The 15,036-nt window shown below is 43.7% G+C and overlaps 1 protein-coding gene across 1 annotated transcript; it reads left to right on the top strand.

Moving 5' to 3' along the window:
* The first annotated feature begins 5,446 nt into the window (after positions 1–5,446).
* Positions 5,447–9,878, top strand: LOC101755040 (GSH-induced LITAF domain protein). The gene is made up of 3 exons (XM_004952527.2): positions 5,447–5,784; positions 9,390–9,516; positions 9,609–9,878. Exons 1-3 carry the CDS (start codon positions 5,534–5,536, stop codon positions 9,690–9,692), a joined length of 462 nt encoding a protein of 153 aa, XP_004952584.1. The 5' UTR covers positions 5,447–5,533; the 3' UTR covers positions 9,693–9,878.
* Positions 9,879–15,036: the final 5,158 nt, after the last annotated feature.

Genomic DNA, 15,036 nt, shown 5'->3' with positions numbered 1-15,036 from the left:
CCGCTCACCCCTCAGAGAGCTGCTTGTGACGGCATGAGGTTGAAAGGGTCTTGTGATGCCTAGAGGGGGAGGGGTGAATAGGCACACTTCAAATTTTTCCTGAAAAACTCGCAGTGGTATTAGAACTGTCAGAACTTCTGACGTAGTGGCGGAACTTCCAATGCGTCGGAACTTCCGGTACTATGCCGGAACTTCCGACAGGATAGGAGCAGAGCGAAATTCAAAATTAAAGCTGATTCTGCCAATTCTATTTGAATCAGAGTATTGTAAATAACGTGTAGAGGCTACTCCAGGTGATAAGCAAGCTAGGAACTACACAAATAAGGAGATCGGATACAAACAAGCTTCTAGGGCACAAGATAGTAAAGAATTCAACAACAAGCGAGACAAAGATTTGTTACCGGAGTTCACTCTCACTAAGAGAGCTACGTCTTTGTTGAGGAGCTCACAAAGAGCCAGGTCCTCACTAACCCTTTACCTCTCTCAATCAACCACAAAGGAAGATTGAGTCACTTACTATTGAGTCCACAAAGGATTGGGTAATACAAACGCTCCTGGGCGCACCACACGAAGAGGGTGCTCAACGGGCAACGCCTAGCCGTCTAGAAGCAAGCTTCAAGAGTAAAGAACACGAATCGGAGCCGGAGATGCTTGAGATGCTTCTTGAGATGAACTTGACTTCAACTCAACCCTCATGTCACACACCTTCTCAATCTCACTCTCACTCAAACCCTAGCTCAAGGACTCAAGGATTTGGCTCAAAGGGGAGTGAGGAAGTGAGAAATGAATGCTTGGGGGTGTTTGTCTCGAGTTAGGTCATTAGCAAATGAAGGAGGGGGTAGATGGGTATTTATACCCAGCCCCCAAAAACTAGCCGTTACTATGCTGGTAATGTACCTATCGGAACTTCCAACAGGGACACCCCAGCTGGACAGAGAACTCCCGTCGGGAGTTTCCAGAAACTCCCGACCCCTGTCGGAACTTCCAACAGGGATCAACTAGACAGACAGAGAGTCCCTATCGGGACTTCTGAAAACTTCCGATGACTGTCGGAACTTCCGACACACCGTCGTAACTTCCGACAGACATAAAGAAAACTGAGGTAAAGGTTGTGTTCGTGGATGTTTTGTGTCTCTCAAGTTTTGGTCAGCATCACAATAAAGCACCTTTACACCTTCAAGCAATCCATCCGCATCCCTCTTTATAGTACGGTGTTCCTAAACTCAATTTCAAAATTAGAAATAATAAGCTAGACTTCTTTTGAGTTCATCGCCGTCTTAGCTTTGCACATGGGGCTCTTTGAGAGTCTTTTCATATACTTTTGCCTTTTCTTGAAATTAGAACCTATTAAACACTTGATAAAAGTATTAGTCCCCTAACTATGCGCGTCATCAACACCAAAATCCACATAGGGGGCCAAATGCACTTTCAGAGGTGCGGCGGTGGGACGAGGGTGCAGGCTCTTTTCCTTTTTAATTAACATGATAATTTCTTAACCCCTCCTTCCTGTGGGGCGAGGGTGTAGGCTCTTTTCTTTTTTAATTAACATGATAATTTCTTAACCCCTCCTTCCTGGTGACTTGATGACTTCTTTTAACGCTCCCTTGTTAAAAGACTTGGCGGCTGATCATGATATGTGCCCAGCTGATGCAGTCTTGCTGGGTGCACAAGACTTGATTTAAACTACTCTTCTTCGGTCCTTCCAGGTAGATGAAAATCATGAAGAAATGCACACCATTTATTATATTACGACAAATTGTAATACATAAGCTAGTCGTAGTACACTAGAATTTATATGTAAAAAAGAATATGGATGTCAAGTAACCAACCAAAGTTGATTCGAAGTTACTTCATGACAATGTCAATTGAAACTTCTAGCTAGCTAGCTATCTCTTTCCAAATAAATCTGTATGTAAACCACTCCAAAAGGTAATTCTATATATATTCCCATTCAAGTCTATTAACCGAGAGAATCTAAGAACCGAAGTAGAAAAAAAAAGAGTGGAGTGTGCCCAATAGGTTCATACGGTAGATATTGATTCTTTTTAAAAAAGAAACGTAAGAATATTTTTTTTATTTATAATGACAAGGTGGGTAACTTTTTACATCACTATATAAAAGATCTCTCCTGTGGTTCATAAGTTCTATTTTTACCATGGAACTAACTATGTCATAGATAAGAGCATTTTCTACCACAAATATATTATCCATGATAGAAACAACGTACTACATGTCGCACAAAAAATCCTAGACCCATAAATTCTCTACAGCGGTCATGAAAGCTTTCATAAATTAGCAAAATCGGCATACAAACTAAATATCAAAAAATGCAACTTATACCTCGAGCCTGCCGTTTGAAGCGGAGGAAAGGAGTTTACCATTTGATCTAGCGTCTATTGTGTGATAAAAATCCCAAAAAAAAACTTCAGTTTCACATGTCCTTACATGTTTGATTATTATTTTTTATGGAAACTAGGTGCCCGATTTTCCGTTAGGTGAGAATAACTCTCGATTTGGTGGAGTAGCAACACACTAGATCCAGCTTCTAATCAGCAAGATCCGAGCACACCTCTGGTTATCAACCGTGTGCAGCCCGGTTGGCCTCATCACGAAGGCTATCTCCTGCAAGCGAATAAGGAACACATGTTGATTCAATTGTCTAGCTCGAGCTCTAGTGATTGGTCTTTACATAGCAACTGGAGGAGTGTCATGTGCATCTAGAAGGAGTGATATCCTCAACTCAAGCTCATTCTCTTCTCCTAAGTATGGCTTAAAATCTGCAATGTTAAAGGTGGGACTAATGGGAGGCAACTCGAATTTATATGCATTATCATTTATTTTATCAATTATTTTAAAAGGACAATCATCTCTTGCCGTTAACTAAGACTTTCTAGCTCTAGAAATCTATGTTTTCTCAAGTGTAACCACACTAAATCACCTTGTTCACGTTTTACTTTCTTTCTACCTTTCCTACCATCAATTATGTACTTTTCATCATCTTTTCAATGTTGTCTTTAGCTATTTCATGTATTTTGTTAATAAATTCAGTATGCTCCTTAGCATTATGATGAGTACACTTAGTAGTAAGTAGATGCATAATATCAACAGGAGCATGGGGTTAAATCCATACACTATTTGAAAAGGACTTACCATGGTAGTGGAGTGTTCCGTCCAATTACATGCAAACTTTACCTACAGCAAAGACTCTTCCCACATCTTCAAATTTTTCTTCAAAATAGATCTTAAAATGCACTACAAAAAATATTCAATCTATGAAGAAAATTTTATGATAAATGTCAAAACATCATAAATTTATGACGTTTTTTAAAAAGTCATAAAATTTTACATCCGAACAAATATAGTTACGAAACATTATAAAAGTTGTCACCGAAGCAAAATAGAAAACATCACACACTGTTACATGGTGGTTTTGTGATGATAAGATCCGCAAAAATATTATAAACCAACTAGGATCCCACGTGTAAGTATAAGCTGATAAATAGGGAGAGAATAAAAGGAAAACGTGTTCCTCCCATGGGTCAAACCTGTTACCGATCAAATATGAAGTTTTTACCGCAAGCCGGTCCCACAAGTAGGTTTCAGGTGAGTTTGGTAGTTGGTGGGAGAAAATGTGCGCGCTGCAGGCAAAAACTAGATTACCCAGCCGCGCTCCCGCAATAGGTTTAAAAGAAAAATATAGAGAAGGCGGCTAGAACGGAGCACTTCGGCAGAGATATGCAGCTCCCCATGGGGGCTCAGTCCCACGGCAGCACAAATCTGGTACTTCTTGCTGCGGTGCGTCAATCCGTTCAGTAATTGGGAGTTGAATTTGCCTAAATTTCATTTTTGTATTAACTTATTTCGATGTAAGGTACTTCCAACATGCTTGATTCAAAATCTTAACAATGAGCATTTAACAAACGAACATATGTTGGATACACGGTTGTCAACTATTTAACTCCAAGCATGAAAAGGAGGTCAATGATTTCATAAAATTTGTTAAGAGTAGATACTCTGAGGATGAATAAATACTTTGCCCATGCCATGGATGCCTGGATCAGTTTAGTTATTGTAGACGAGAGGTGCGTATGCACTTACTTAGGAGTGGTATGGCAAGTACATACATTAGGTGGATCCATTATGGAGAAATATTAGAGGACGAGGTTCAGAAAAATGTAAATCTACGGAATAATGGGGTACAGGAATATGCAAATATGCAGAATGATTGGGTTCAGCAAAATGCAATACTTATTAGTGGGCTGCTTTCCCACAATCTTTCAGGTGACAACGAGGAATTTGTCGCTTGTGGCGGTATAGATGCACCCATGGAGGGGGCGGCAGCAATAGTGTAGCGATGCTCTTTTCGTGAAAATGTACGTGTAATTGGTAGTAATGGTGGATATTTTCCACCCAACTTCATGAGCAATTGAGGAGGTAGGAAACTAGTTTTTTTTAGCACCCCTTGAGGAGCTCAAGAAAACTTTGTTGTTGGCCTCTAGATCCACCTTTTTTCTATAATTGAAATTGTTGGAGTTAGGGGTGTTTGGCAAGATAGTTTGGGAGGTAGTAAACTAATGTTTTTGGAGCACCCCTTGAGGAGCTCCGAGAAAATCTTGTAGTTGGCCTATAGATCCACCTTTTTATGTAATTGAATATGTTGGAGCTAGGAATGTTTGGCAAGATAGTTTGGCCTGAAGGTGGAAAACCTAAAGCGGTCCTAAACAGACCTTATATTGGACCAATCAACACAGTTGTGGGAGTAAATTAAAAAAAATAGTTTGGGTAATTATTTGATTATATTTGAGATGAGTAATTTGGATAATATTTTAAATGGGAACAAACTGTAGCGGATGTCTACGTTTTATTTTTTTATCACATTGGTTGTGATTAAATTTGTACTCCCTCTGTTTCAAATTATAAGTCGGTTTTTATTTTATAGATTTATAAATATTATTATGCGTATAGATATTGTGTATATCTAAGTGCATAATAAAATCTATGAATCTTAAAAAGCCAAAACAACCTATAATTTAGGGAGGGGGAGTATAATTTTTTGCAACAAAAGCATGCCATGTAGATTTGAAAATGAATTTTATAATCCCACATAGAAATGAAATAGAAGAAGATCCATAACCCAGTGGCATATATTGAACATCCTACAAGTACCCATACAAAATCTCCGTTTCCTCCCAAATGAATGTGTGAGATAGTTATAGACATAGGCACATAGCCTAAACGAGAAGGATTTGTTGGCAACTAGAGTTCATTTTCTAGAAGAGCTTTAATCAAGAAAAATAAATTTCTAGAAGAGCTTCAATCCGAGAAAAAATAATTCTCTAGAAGAGTTTTATATAGTTCAAGAAAAATAGTGATTTTCTAGAAGACAACGTAGAAGACATTTTCAAATAGCGGAGCAGGCTGCAGGCCTTAATATAGGTCGGCGTTCAAGTTCAACTCGGCTGACAAACAATTCAACCGTTCGCCAAACCCACCACACCAATCCGGACCCGCGCACCGACCGCCGACGGCGACCATGGCGACCAAGGACCCCGCGGCCACCGGCGGCGAGCCCGCCATCGGCATCCCCTACCACCAGGCGGCGGAGGCCCAGGGGCACTACTACTACGCGCCGCCGCCGAACCCCTACGCGGCCGGGATGCCGCCGGCCAACGCGATCTACGCCGGCGCGCCCAAGGGGGTGCCGCTGCAGCAGACCATGTTCCGCGACACGCCCGCGCCCTTCCACTGCCAGGCCTGCGGCGAAGCCGCCGTCTCTACCGTCCGGTGAGCCCGTAGTCCTCCCCCATCCTTCTCTTAGCCCCCAACCCCGGGACCGCGGGTTCCGTAGGAAATTCTTCGATCTCCACAGTTTTTAGTGCAATTAGAATGGGGAGAGATGAAATTCTAGTGATCTATAGGCCGTTGGAACGGAGAAATGCGATTATAGCTTTCTCTTGGTAGCTGGTAGGAGCTGTGAGATGTCATGGGACAGATACTGAATTGATGCTAATTGTTCCTTACAAACTTAAGAATAGTACTAAATTGTGAATGTGAGATGGAGAAGAGAGAACCTCCCGACTTCCTATTGATGCCATATGGCTCTCGCCTTAAATGAACCAAGCTGGGGTAGCTTGAGTGGCACCGAGAAGGGCCTTCTTCCATAGATGAGAAGACATATGATTACCATAAGGATCTCTTCCTGTAGGACGTCTCCAATTGAACCAGGATGTTCGCTACGCGTCAGCCAATACCAGATCATGTGTTGTACGCTAAAGCAAGGACACCATACTTTGCTTGGTTTGGACCATCCAAACATATGAATGAGAAGGCATTTACCCTTCATTGCTACAAATGGTGGTCAGATCCAGATCATCTAGTGACTCTCACCCCTAAGGTCCCCTTGCTATGATCAAGTGGCTCCTTTGCTTTGCTTGATGGTCCCTGACCTCTACAAACAACCTAAAGAATAGTCTTCTATTATGAACTTCGTTTAGCATTTCAGGTTTAACGGCTTTACCACACACATGGAAATATGGAATAGCCACAGGAGTACGCAGGAAATATGGTCTCACCAACGGACTTCTTGAATTCATATTGACGTCATACCTCAGAAGTCCCAAGTCAATTAAGTTGTAGTACCTCAAGGGGCAATGGATAAGAGCCTTCTTCCATGTAAAAAAAAATTGCCTTCATTGCCATCATGATCTTTTCCTATAGACTGAAGGCTCCCAAATTGCACCAGGAGATCTGCTGCACGTCAGCCAGAGCTGGATCGCACGCTGGTAGCTAAAAGTAAGGAGAGCGGACCTTGTTACATTGGACCAGCTAAACCCATGAATGAGACGCCTGCTCCCCTCACCACTAAAGATCATGACAAACATCCGTACCATCTTAGTTCCCTCACCCCCCACGCTCCCTTGGTCAAATCAAGTGTATTCTTCTTTTGTTTGCTTGATGGCCCCTGCCCTGTTTAGAAAAGCCAAAGGATAAGCTATTACTATGGACCATATTGGTTGAAACGGCTTTTGTTTAGCATATCCGTTTTAGTGGCTTTACCACATGTATGGAACAACCACCATGGACTAAAGGTGCCATCAACGGACTTCTCAACTTCCTATTGATATCACATCTCTAGCCATATATAGAAGAATGGAGTTGCCGTACCTCAAGGGAACTTTGGTTAAGGGTCTTCATCTAGTGGAAGATACCTTAATTGCCATATGGATCTCTCTCCGAAAACTCTCCAATTGCACCAGGAGGTCCATTATGTGTCAGGCATAGATCAATCATATGAATGGAACATTCAGAACTTGTGCTCGAGCAAAATGTTAGGACACCATACTTTGCCCCCCGGCTTGTGTCCCCTTGCAGTGATATATGGCAACAGAAGCCATTCTGTACAAGTGATATCACCCTAAGCTTAGCGAGTATATGACATGACTATTGTTAGTAGGAGCATTGTCAGGTATAGGTTCTGTATTTGGAGCAGTCTTTATCCGTTTGGATAGCATATTTGGTAGGTTCACTGATTTTCTGTGTTCCAATGTTCTGCAACACTCGACTATCTACTTCCTCACAACCCTTAGGTCCAGTTTCTATAACCAAGTGGAACCTTCTTTGCTTCACTCTCAATGGTTCCCATCTCTGTGTACAAGCTGAAGGATACCCTGTTATATATTAGTATTCACAGGAACTCCGATGGAAAAGATGAGACTTCTATTATGATTTTTATGTTCCATACGAGAAACTAATGTGGACCATGTCAAATATTTTGTGGACCTCTTTCTTATTGGAAAAGGATGGCATTGTGATGAGTTATCTAGTTATTTGAGTGGAAAGTACTGATGAGATTGTGATAGATCCATAATTTTGGTAAAAATGTAAATAAAACCAGAGTAATCTTTATGTGTAGTTTGAGTAGAAGAAAGAAGAGTTTTTGAACTATTCTGCTGATATCCTATGACCTCAGGAGTAGCATTAGACCTAAAGATCTGTACGGGGGATTCCAGTTGTCTTCATTATTATTCTGTAGTATGACTGCATGGGTATGTCATCAGGAACATGAATTGCTAGTAAGAATTTTGATTCAGGCAATCATGCAGTAATTTAGCAATATACTTGAATTGAGCAGTGCTTTGTAAGGACCATCTTTGTTGATGTTTGCTGGGTATCCTCAACTCTGGAACCGGAACACCTGCCTGGCTTTGCTAGTTAATGATGACATATCTGAAAGTCATTTGTCATGGGGAGCTACGGTAATTAGCAAACAAGACTTGAACAAAGCATTTTCTGTTATCATAAAACCATCCGAGTAACATCTGCTCATGGTTTGTGCTATTGGTATTTACATTGCTTGGTCTCAGTTGCCTCTACTTTGAATGGTCATGGGGATCTGTTGAGGGAGCATTAAGGAACATTTGGTAGTTTGCTAGTCAACTCTCCAACCATCATGTTGCAGTTTTGCAGTGGTCAATTGAGTTTCTCTATTCTACTTTATATTTCAGTTGCTGAGAATATTCCAGAGAATACTTTTAGTTTTCTGCAGAGGTATTAAGTTTTAGTGCAAGATCGTGTCCAGGATAGGTGACGCTGGCACTATGTTTTTAAGATTTGGCTAGAATACTGTATTTCTTGCTGTGATCTTCTTTTGCCCTGATATTGGTATGGATTGATGACACCCTCGCTAAATCTGAACCTGTATGTTCGTGCTTCGTTTTTTGTGACAAGCAGTTTTCACACTAAGGGGGCGTTTGGATGTCAGGGGCTAAACTTTAGCCCTGTCACATCACACGTTCAGATGCTAATTAGGAGGACTAAATATGAGCTAATTAAAAAACCAATAGCAGAACCCATAGGCTAAATCGCGAGACGAATCTATTAAGCCTAATTAATCCATCATTAGCGAATGGTTACTGTAGCACCACATTGTCAAATCATGGACTAATTAGGCTTAATAGATTCGTCTCGCGATTTAGCCTAGGGGTTGTGCAATTAGTTTTGTAATTAGACTATGTTTAATACTCCTAATTAGTGTCCAAACATCCGATGTGACAGGGGCTAAAATTTAGCCCCTCCCTGCCAAACACCCCCTAAGCATTTTTTATTTTCTACACTGCTCGTTGGGTCCAGCAGGCAGGGGCGGGCCCAGGGGGTATTCAAGGGTATTCATTGAATACCCATTATTTTGCTAATCAATGGTATTTGTCAATGATTCATGACACAAAACAGGGTTGAGACACTAATTTCTTTTATCTTCTGAATTTTTGAATACCCAATCTCTAATCCCTGGGCCCGCCTCTGCCAGCAGGACATAGATAATATGTAGCAAATCAATAGTTGATGATGCTTCATAGCTGAAATGAAAATGAACCGCTTGTTCCTTTGAACAGGTCGAAGCCAAGCCTTGCATCCGTTGTGGCTTGCATGATGCCCTTCATGCTGGGGGTCTGCTTCCTGTGCCCTTCGATGGACTGCCTCTGGCACAAGTACCATTACTGCCCCAGCTGCGGGGAAAAGGTTTGGCATCTCCACACTCACCATGCTCTGTTTTCTCTAGACAAATTTGCTTCCAGGGTTTTTCATCCATCATCTTGTGCTGAACTCTGCAGGTGGGCGAGTTCAGGAAGTCCGACCCGTGCCTTGTTGTCGATGCGACTCGGTGGTCCGAGCCAAGCTTCGCCGTGCCTGCATAGCGCACATACACCAATTTCTACCAGACCAAGACCATTACCTCTAAATGAGCCAGTGCATTGCCGTTGTTCTTGTGTAGTCTGTACATAAAAGATGCTACTTGCTTGTTGCATGCTGTATATCCTGTCATGAACTGCCGTTGCTCTCGAGTTTGGATGTTTGATGTTAATTAGATTTAGCACCTATCACATCGGATGTTTGATGCTAATTAGATTTATTAAATATAGGTTAATTACAAAACTAATTGCACAGATGGAGTCTAATTCGCGAGACGAATCTATTAAGCCTAATTAGTCCATGATTTGACAATGTGGTGCTACAGTAACCATATGCTAATGAAGGATTAATTAGGCTTAATAGATTCGTCTCGTGAATTAGCACAGGGTTCTGCAATTAGTTTTATAATTAGCTCATGTTTAGTCCTTCTAATTACCATCCGATGTGACACTGCTAAAGTTTAGCATATAGTATATCCAAATACCCCTTACTTTTGGACCAGAATAAATATGTTACTCTCACAAGTCCATGACTGAAGCTACGCACGTAATGTAATATGAGATTTGTCTACCATGAAAGAAAATAGGTTGGCCACAGATTTTGTGCTGCAGTGACAGTTTGACCGTGAAGTTTACCGCAAGATTGTTTTGCCTAGGATGTGGACAAGCCTGGGGCGCCCCAGCCTGCCGTAGTGCTGTGGCCATCGATAGGATACGGGGTCTGCACGGTGTGCCGCTGACAGTAGCGCTGTATCCACTGTCAGTGTGTAGGCTGGAACGTGGGGGTGCTAGCAAGTCTAACACACCAATCGCCTTGTTTAGTTCACCCCCAACTCCCAACTTTGCCACTATGCAAAAAGAAGATTCCCCATCACATCAAACTTGCGGTACATGTATGGAGTACTAAATGTAGACGAAATTAAAAACTAATTGCACAGTTTTGTTGTACGTTGCGAGACGAATTTTTTGAGCCTAATTAGTCAATGTTTGGACAATAATTCACAAATAGAAATGAAACGCTACAGTGTGCTACAGTGCTGTAACAGTAATTTGACACCTCCAAACTTTGGCAACTAAACAAGGCTAATGTTTGACTGCTAATGACTCCAGATGATAGCCGCCATGCCTAGGAGAATGGTCTAGGTCTCTCTAGGTTTTGGGGTCCAAACAAGGCAGCCTGGCTTTGGCTGAGTGAGCCGTAACCTACATCGAATTATTTGGTTTTGGTGCGCCAATGCGTCATTACGGACGGAAGGCTTCCAATCAAACCGAGCTGTGCCGAACTGCCGAATGCTCCCTCAATTTCCAATGGTCCGTCGGCCGTCGCAGTTGACCAGGCGTTAGCAAGGGAACTTATTTCTATTTGTTATAGAAAAATAATTTGTGTCATGGAAATGATGCTGTTAGGTGGGTAATACTCCATGTAGCTTATTAAATTAATCTATGTTTGATACATTAGTTAATGCTGACATCGAAAAGTACTCCCTCTCCGACTGTTTGTTTAGAAAATTTTAGATAAGATAGTAGCAATGCTAAAAGTCCAAAGTACCACTAATAACTCTTCTTAATCGGATGGATTACCGAGTAGAATTAATTATACATGCGTAATAATTGTCGGACCTATTAGCCTTCCTTATTTAGCGAGTGTAGCTTGGGCATCGATGGTGGGAGTAAATGATCGATTCGTTAACTGGACCAGAAGGTATTACAAGCCTTTGTCGGATGGTCTGAAAGTTACATAAACACTTTTCGTGGGACAAGTTTTGAAAGGTAAATGAATAGTCTTGTAGGACGGAGGGAGTATTCGCAGAAAAAGGTAGCGCAGTGATAGGTGATAGAGGATTGTATAGCCTTGTCAATCTGTCACCGGTCAACTATATATATAAGATTGACCTATTGCATGCAACGGCACCTCTATTTTGCTTTTGCTGCTTAGATGGTCTACATTTGAAGACTAATTAAGCATTGTCGGGTGTGGTTCCCCTCCCCACTGGACATAGGTTTTGACATGTCTCACTGATGGGGCTATTCATTCCGTAGTGCAAGATGCGCCTGTTGCCGGTGATGCGTCTTTGCTAAATTTGTTAATCTTAAGATCCCAGCTTAGTTTCCTGTAAACATTCACGTGTGCATAGGGATGGCAACGGAGCCCGTTCCCGATTCCCCGCGGGGAATTCCCCCGAGCAACTCCAAGAGTACCAAAAAAAAATTCTTCCATAAAATTATGTATTGGGGGTTCTTCTAAAAAATTTCCACAAAAATCATATCAATCCACAGCAGATCGCTAATAAATTACCCCCAATATTTCAAAACAGGTCACGTCATCATATTGGGCCCATCAGAAGGGACGCGCGGGCGTGCGGGAATCAGAATTGGGGGAGGAACGCCAACGCTAAATTATACGCGGTGGCAAGCTATTTTTTAGCGTCGCTAAAAAATTGGGGAAGGTTTGGGTGAACTGTAGGAGTTCATTTTTTCTCTTTTTCTTCTAAAAAGATATTGAGGATAAGATTAGCAATCTTTTGGAGTTGCTCTAAGGAATGTGATGGTAGGAAATTGATCCCCACGTAGAATTAAATGGGATGATTCCCCGTCCCCGTCCCCGTCTCCCTGCAGCCCCGACTAATTTCAGCAGGAGTTCATAATTCGGCCTAGCAGCCCATCAAAACGAGGCCCAATACGAGAGGTTATAATAACCAGCTGAGAAATTCCAAACCCTGGACTCACTCCATCCATCATCCGTTCCTCAGTCCCTCATCCCCTTTCCTTCCTAGCCACCGCCGGCCGGCCACCCCCAGGCCCCAGCCTCCTGCGCCCGAACCCCGGAGCCCCGGACGGCCGGACCCCGCGCGGCTGGCGCCCAGACCCTGCCGTCCCGCGCCCAAACTTCTGCTGCACGCGCGGTCGCGCGCAGGAGGCCACGAGTCCGTGACACAGGCCGAAGACTGCCACGGCGCCGCGCAAGATTTGGGTGACGCTCCGTCCGCGGCCATCGACGAATCCACAGCTGACGTCTACGTATCAACAACACTAGCTGTACAGCTTTGTCTTCCGCGCCCACGAGCTCCAACATAGCATCACGACGACAAGGAAGGGTGAGAAACAGAGTTTGGCTTGTGGTAGTGGCGTTGTACGACGCTGTTGTGTTGAAAACAGCTTAGATTTGATTCTCTTGATTATTAAATTGTGCTATACGGTGATGTATAGTTGCGGACTCGTTTCTTGATTCGACTTGTTTATTCCTACGCACTCTTGGCTGATGATGTTGATTCTTCCTTGATGCGAACGTGTTCTACTGTGATAATTTGCGGGACGGGACCCGTCGGGGACAAATTCCCCGTGCGGGGACGGGGATGGGAAGGAAACGTTCCCCACGAGCGTTCACGGGGGCGGGGATGGGGATTTTTCTTCCCCACGGGGACGGGGATGGGGGAGCGTTTTCCCCGTTGCCATCTCTGTGTGTGCAAGTGTTTTCGTGCATACTATGGTCGCATGCATGCATGTGAGTATTTATGTACTGTTTAGAAATTTTTTGAAAAAAGATACTGTAAAAGGAAAATCATGTCATTAGTGCATGTGGTTATTGTCTGCGAACACATGCCACATCACGTACAGGCAGCCAATCACGTACAGGCAGCCAAAGAGACAGTTAACATGGCGATCAACTATATATTTGATCTTTGCATGTCATTTTGTTGCTAGTTTGACACATGTTCGCATCTATTCACACTTCGGCACATTCACATGAAAAACTGACAGACATAATAGTGCGCTGCAACAGCAGGTCCTCCCTTGGCTTCCTCCTTGCTAGTCAAAGCATTCAGACCAAATCTGCAATGTGAAGTCTAAACATTCATAGTTATAGTTCGTGTACATAGCAGACATATTCAGTGGCAGAATTTGAAGTTTGTGAGCCTAACAAGAATCAGATAGTAGTAGGCCCTAGTGCTCAGCAACTGTGCCTGTGAAAATCAATGGCAATACTAGCATGTGTTAAACTGACCAAGGTTATTAGAATATCAGGAGCATGCTACCAGAGAACTCGAACTGATATTACGTTGCTATTATCTACATATGGAACTGTAAAAAAATGATATTAGTAGCATAATATAATGCTTGACTGTCATCAAAAGGTCATGATTTCAACTTGCTTAATATTTCATCATGTTCTGAATCTCATGAAACAAAAAAACACAGGTCTACGTTTCAGATTTGTAAACACCAGGAAAAAAATTAAGAAATTGGAAAAGAGAAGATCTGCACGATCTTCGCTCTCTACATTTGCATTAGTGACGTTTAAGTAAACAAAGAAGCAAGCAACACGGACATTCAGAGAAGCAAGCATGGACTGGGGGAGATCAGTAATGAAGCTGAACACCGACTGGGGCTAGATCCTGGCTTCCAGCAACCCGCCGCCGTGCTTCCCTTCGCCACGCTCTCCATCTTTTCGCACCCAATCCATCCGTGGAGGGAAGCAACAGAACAGAGCCGGAAATTAACAACACCGCTATTGAGCGAGCCCTTCCGCTTTCCAGCCGTCATCGCAACCTTCCGCTCCAGCATGCCGCCGCATCTGGAGGCGGGAGCGCCGGTGACTGTGAGGATGTGCCTCACGTCGTCGGTGAAGGATGACGCGGATTGAACGGGGGCAGCTCCTTCCGCCCGTACTGCACCCTTCCTCTGCAGGGCCATTCTCCTCAAGGGTCCTTACCTCGGCCTTCCGCTCTCCTGCCGATGCCGCGCCCTTCCCTTCCCTTGCCGCAGCGCTCTTCCGCTCCCTTGCCGCAGCACCTTTCCTCTCCCGTGCCGGCGCCGCTTCCAGCAGATCTCGCGTTGCCGCTGCATCCCGCCGCTGTCGCCGCATGGTTGCTGGCTTTGCAGGATTGGGAACAGATTGGGGAGGTGGAGGGGAAGGGAAAATGGCGCGGGGATAGACTTTTGCCGCCATGTTTCCGCGCCAAATCTTGGAGAACCTCGCCGGCTCGCCGCACAGGATCGCTCGTCGTCGTCGTCTCCGAGAATGGGGTCGTACAACGGAGCACGAGCGGGCGATTAAACTTGGGAACACGAGCCCCTGCCGTCCTCTCGCGAGGCGACGGCGCGCTCCTGGCTGCAGCTTCCGTGTTCCCTTAACGTGTCTCCATCCGTGTCTCCGAACACGTGGAGGCCATCAAATCGCTCCTCTCCAGGGGCCGGGCCCTCTTTCTTTTTTTTTTTCCGTCCCAGCTCCACATGGACACGCCACGAGTGGCGCCGTCCGTCAGCCCCGTTCCTCCCATTCTTTCTCCTCTGCTGGAAGTTGCTCGCCTGGCCTATGCTGTGATTAGATCGATTTAGGGGGTGTTTGGCC

Source organism: Setaria italica, chromosome I (assembly GCF_000263155.2).
Source record: "Setaria italica strain Yugu1 chromosome I, Setaria_italica_v2.0, whole genome shotgun sequence".
In the NCBI taxonomy this organism is placed as follows: domain Eukaryota; kingdom Viridiplantae; phylum Streptophyta; class Magnoliopsida; order Poales; family Poaceae; genus Setaria; species Setaria italica.
Note: the sequence above shows the minus strand (reverse complement) of the source record. Positions and strands in the feature narration are given on the sequence as shown.

Excerpts from the sequence above, each read along its gene's own strand:
- LOC101755040 (XM_004952527.2), top strand. The coding sequence starts at position 5,534 with ATGGCGACCAAGGACCCCGCGGCCACCGGCGGCGAGCCCGCCATCGGC. Across the intron at positions 5,785-9,389 it reads GCCGCCGTCTCTACCGTCCG|GTCGAAGCCAAGCCTTGCAT; the intron begins GTGAGCCCGTAG and ends TCCTTTGAACAG. Across the intron at positions 9,517-9,608 it reads GCCCCAGCTGCGGGGAAAAG|GTGGGCGAGTTCAGGAAGTC; the intron begins GTTTGGCATCTC and ends TGAACTCTGCAG.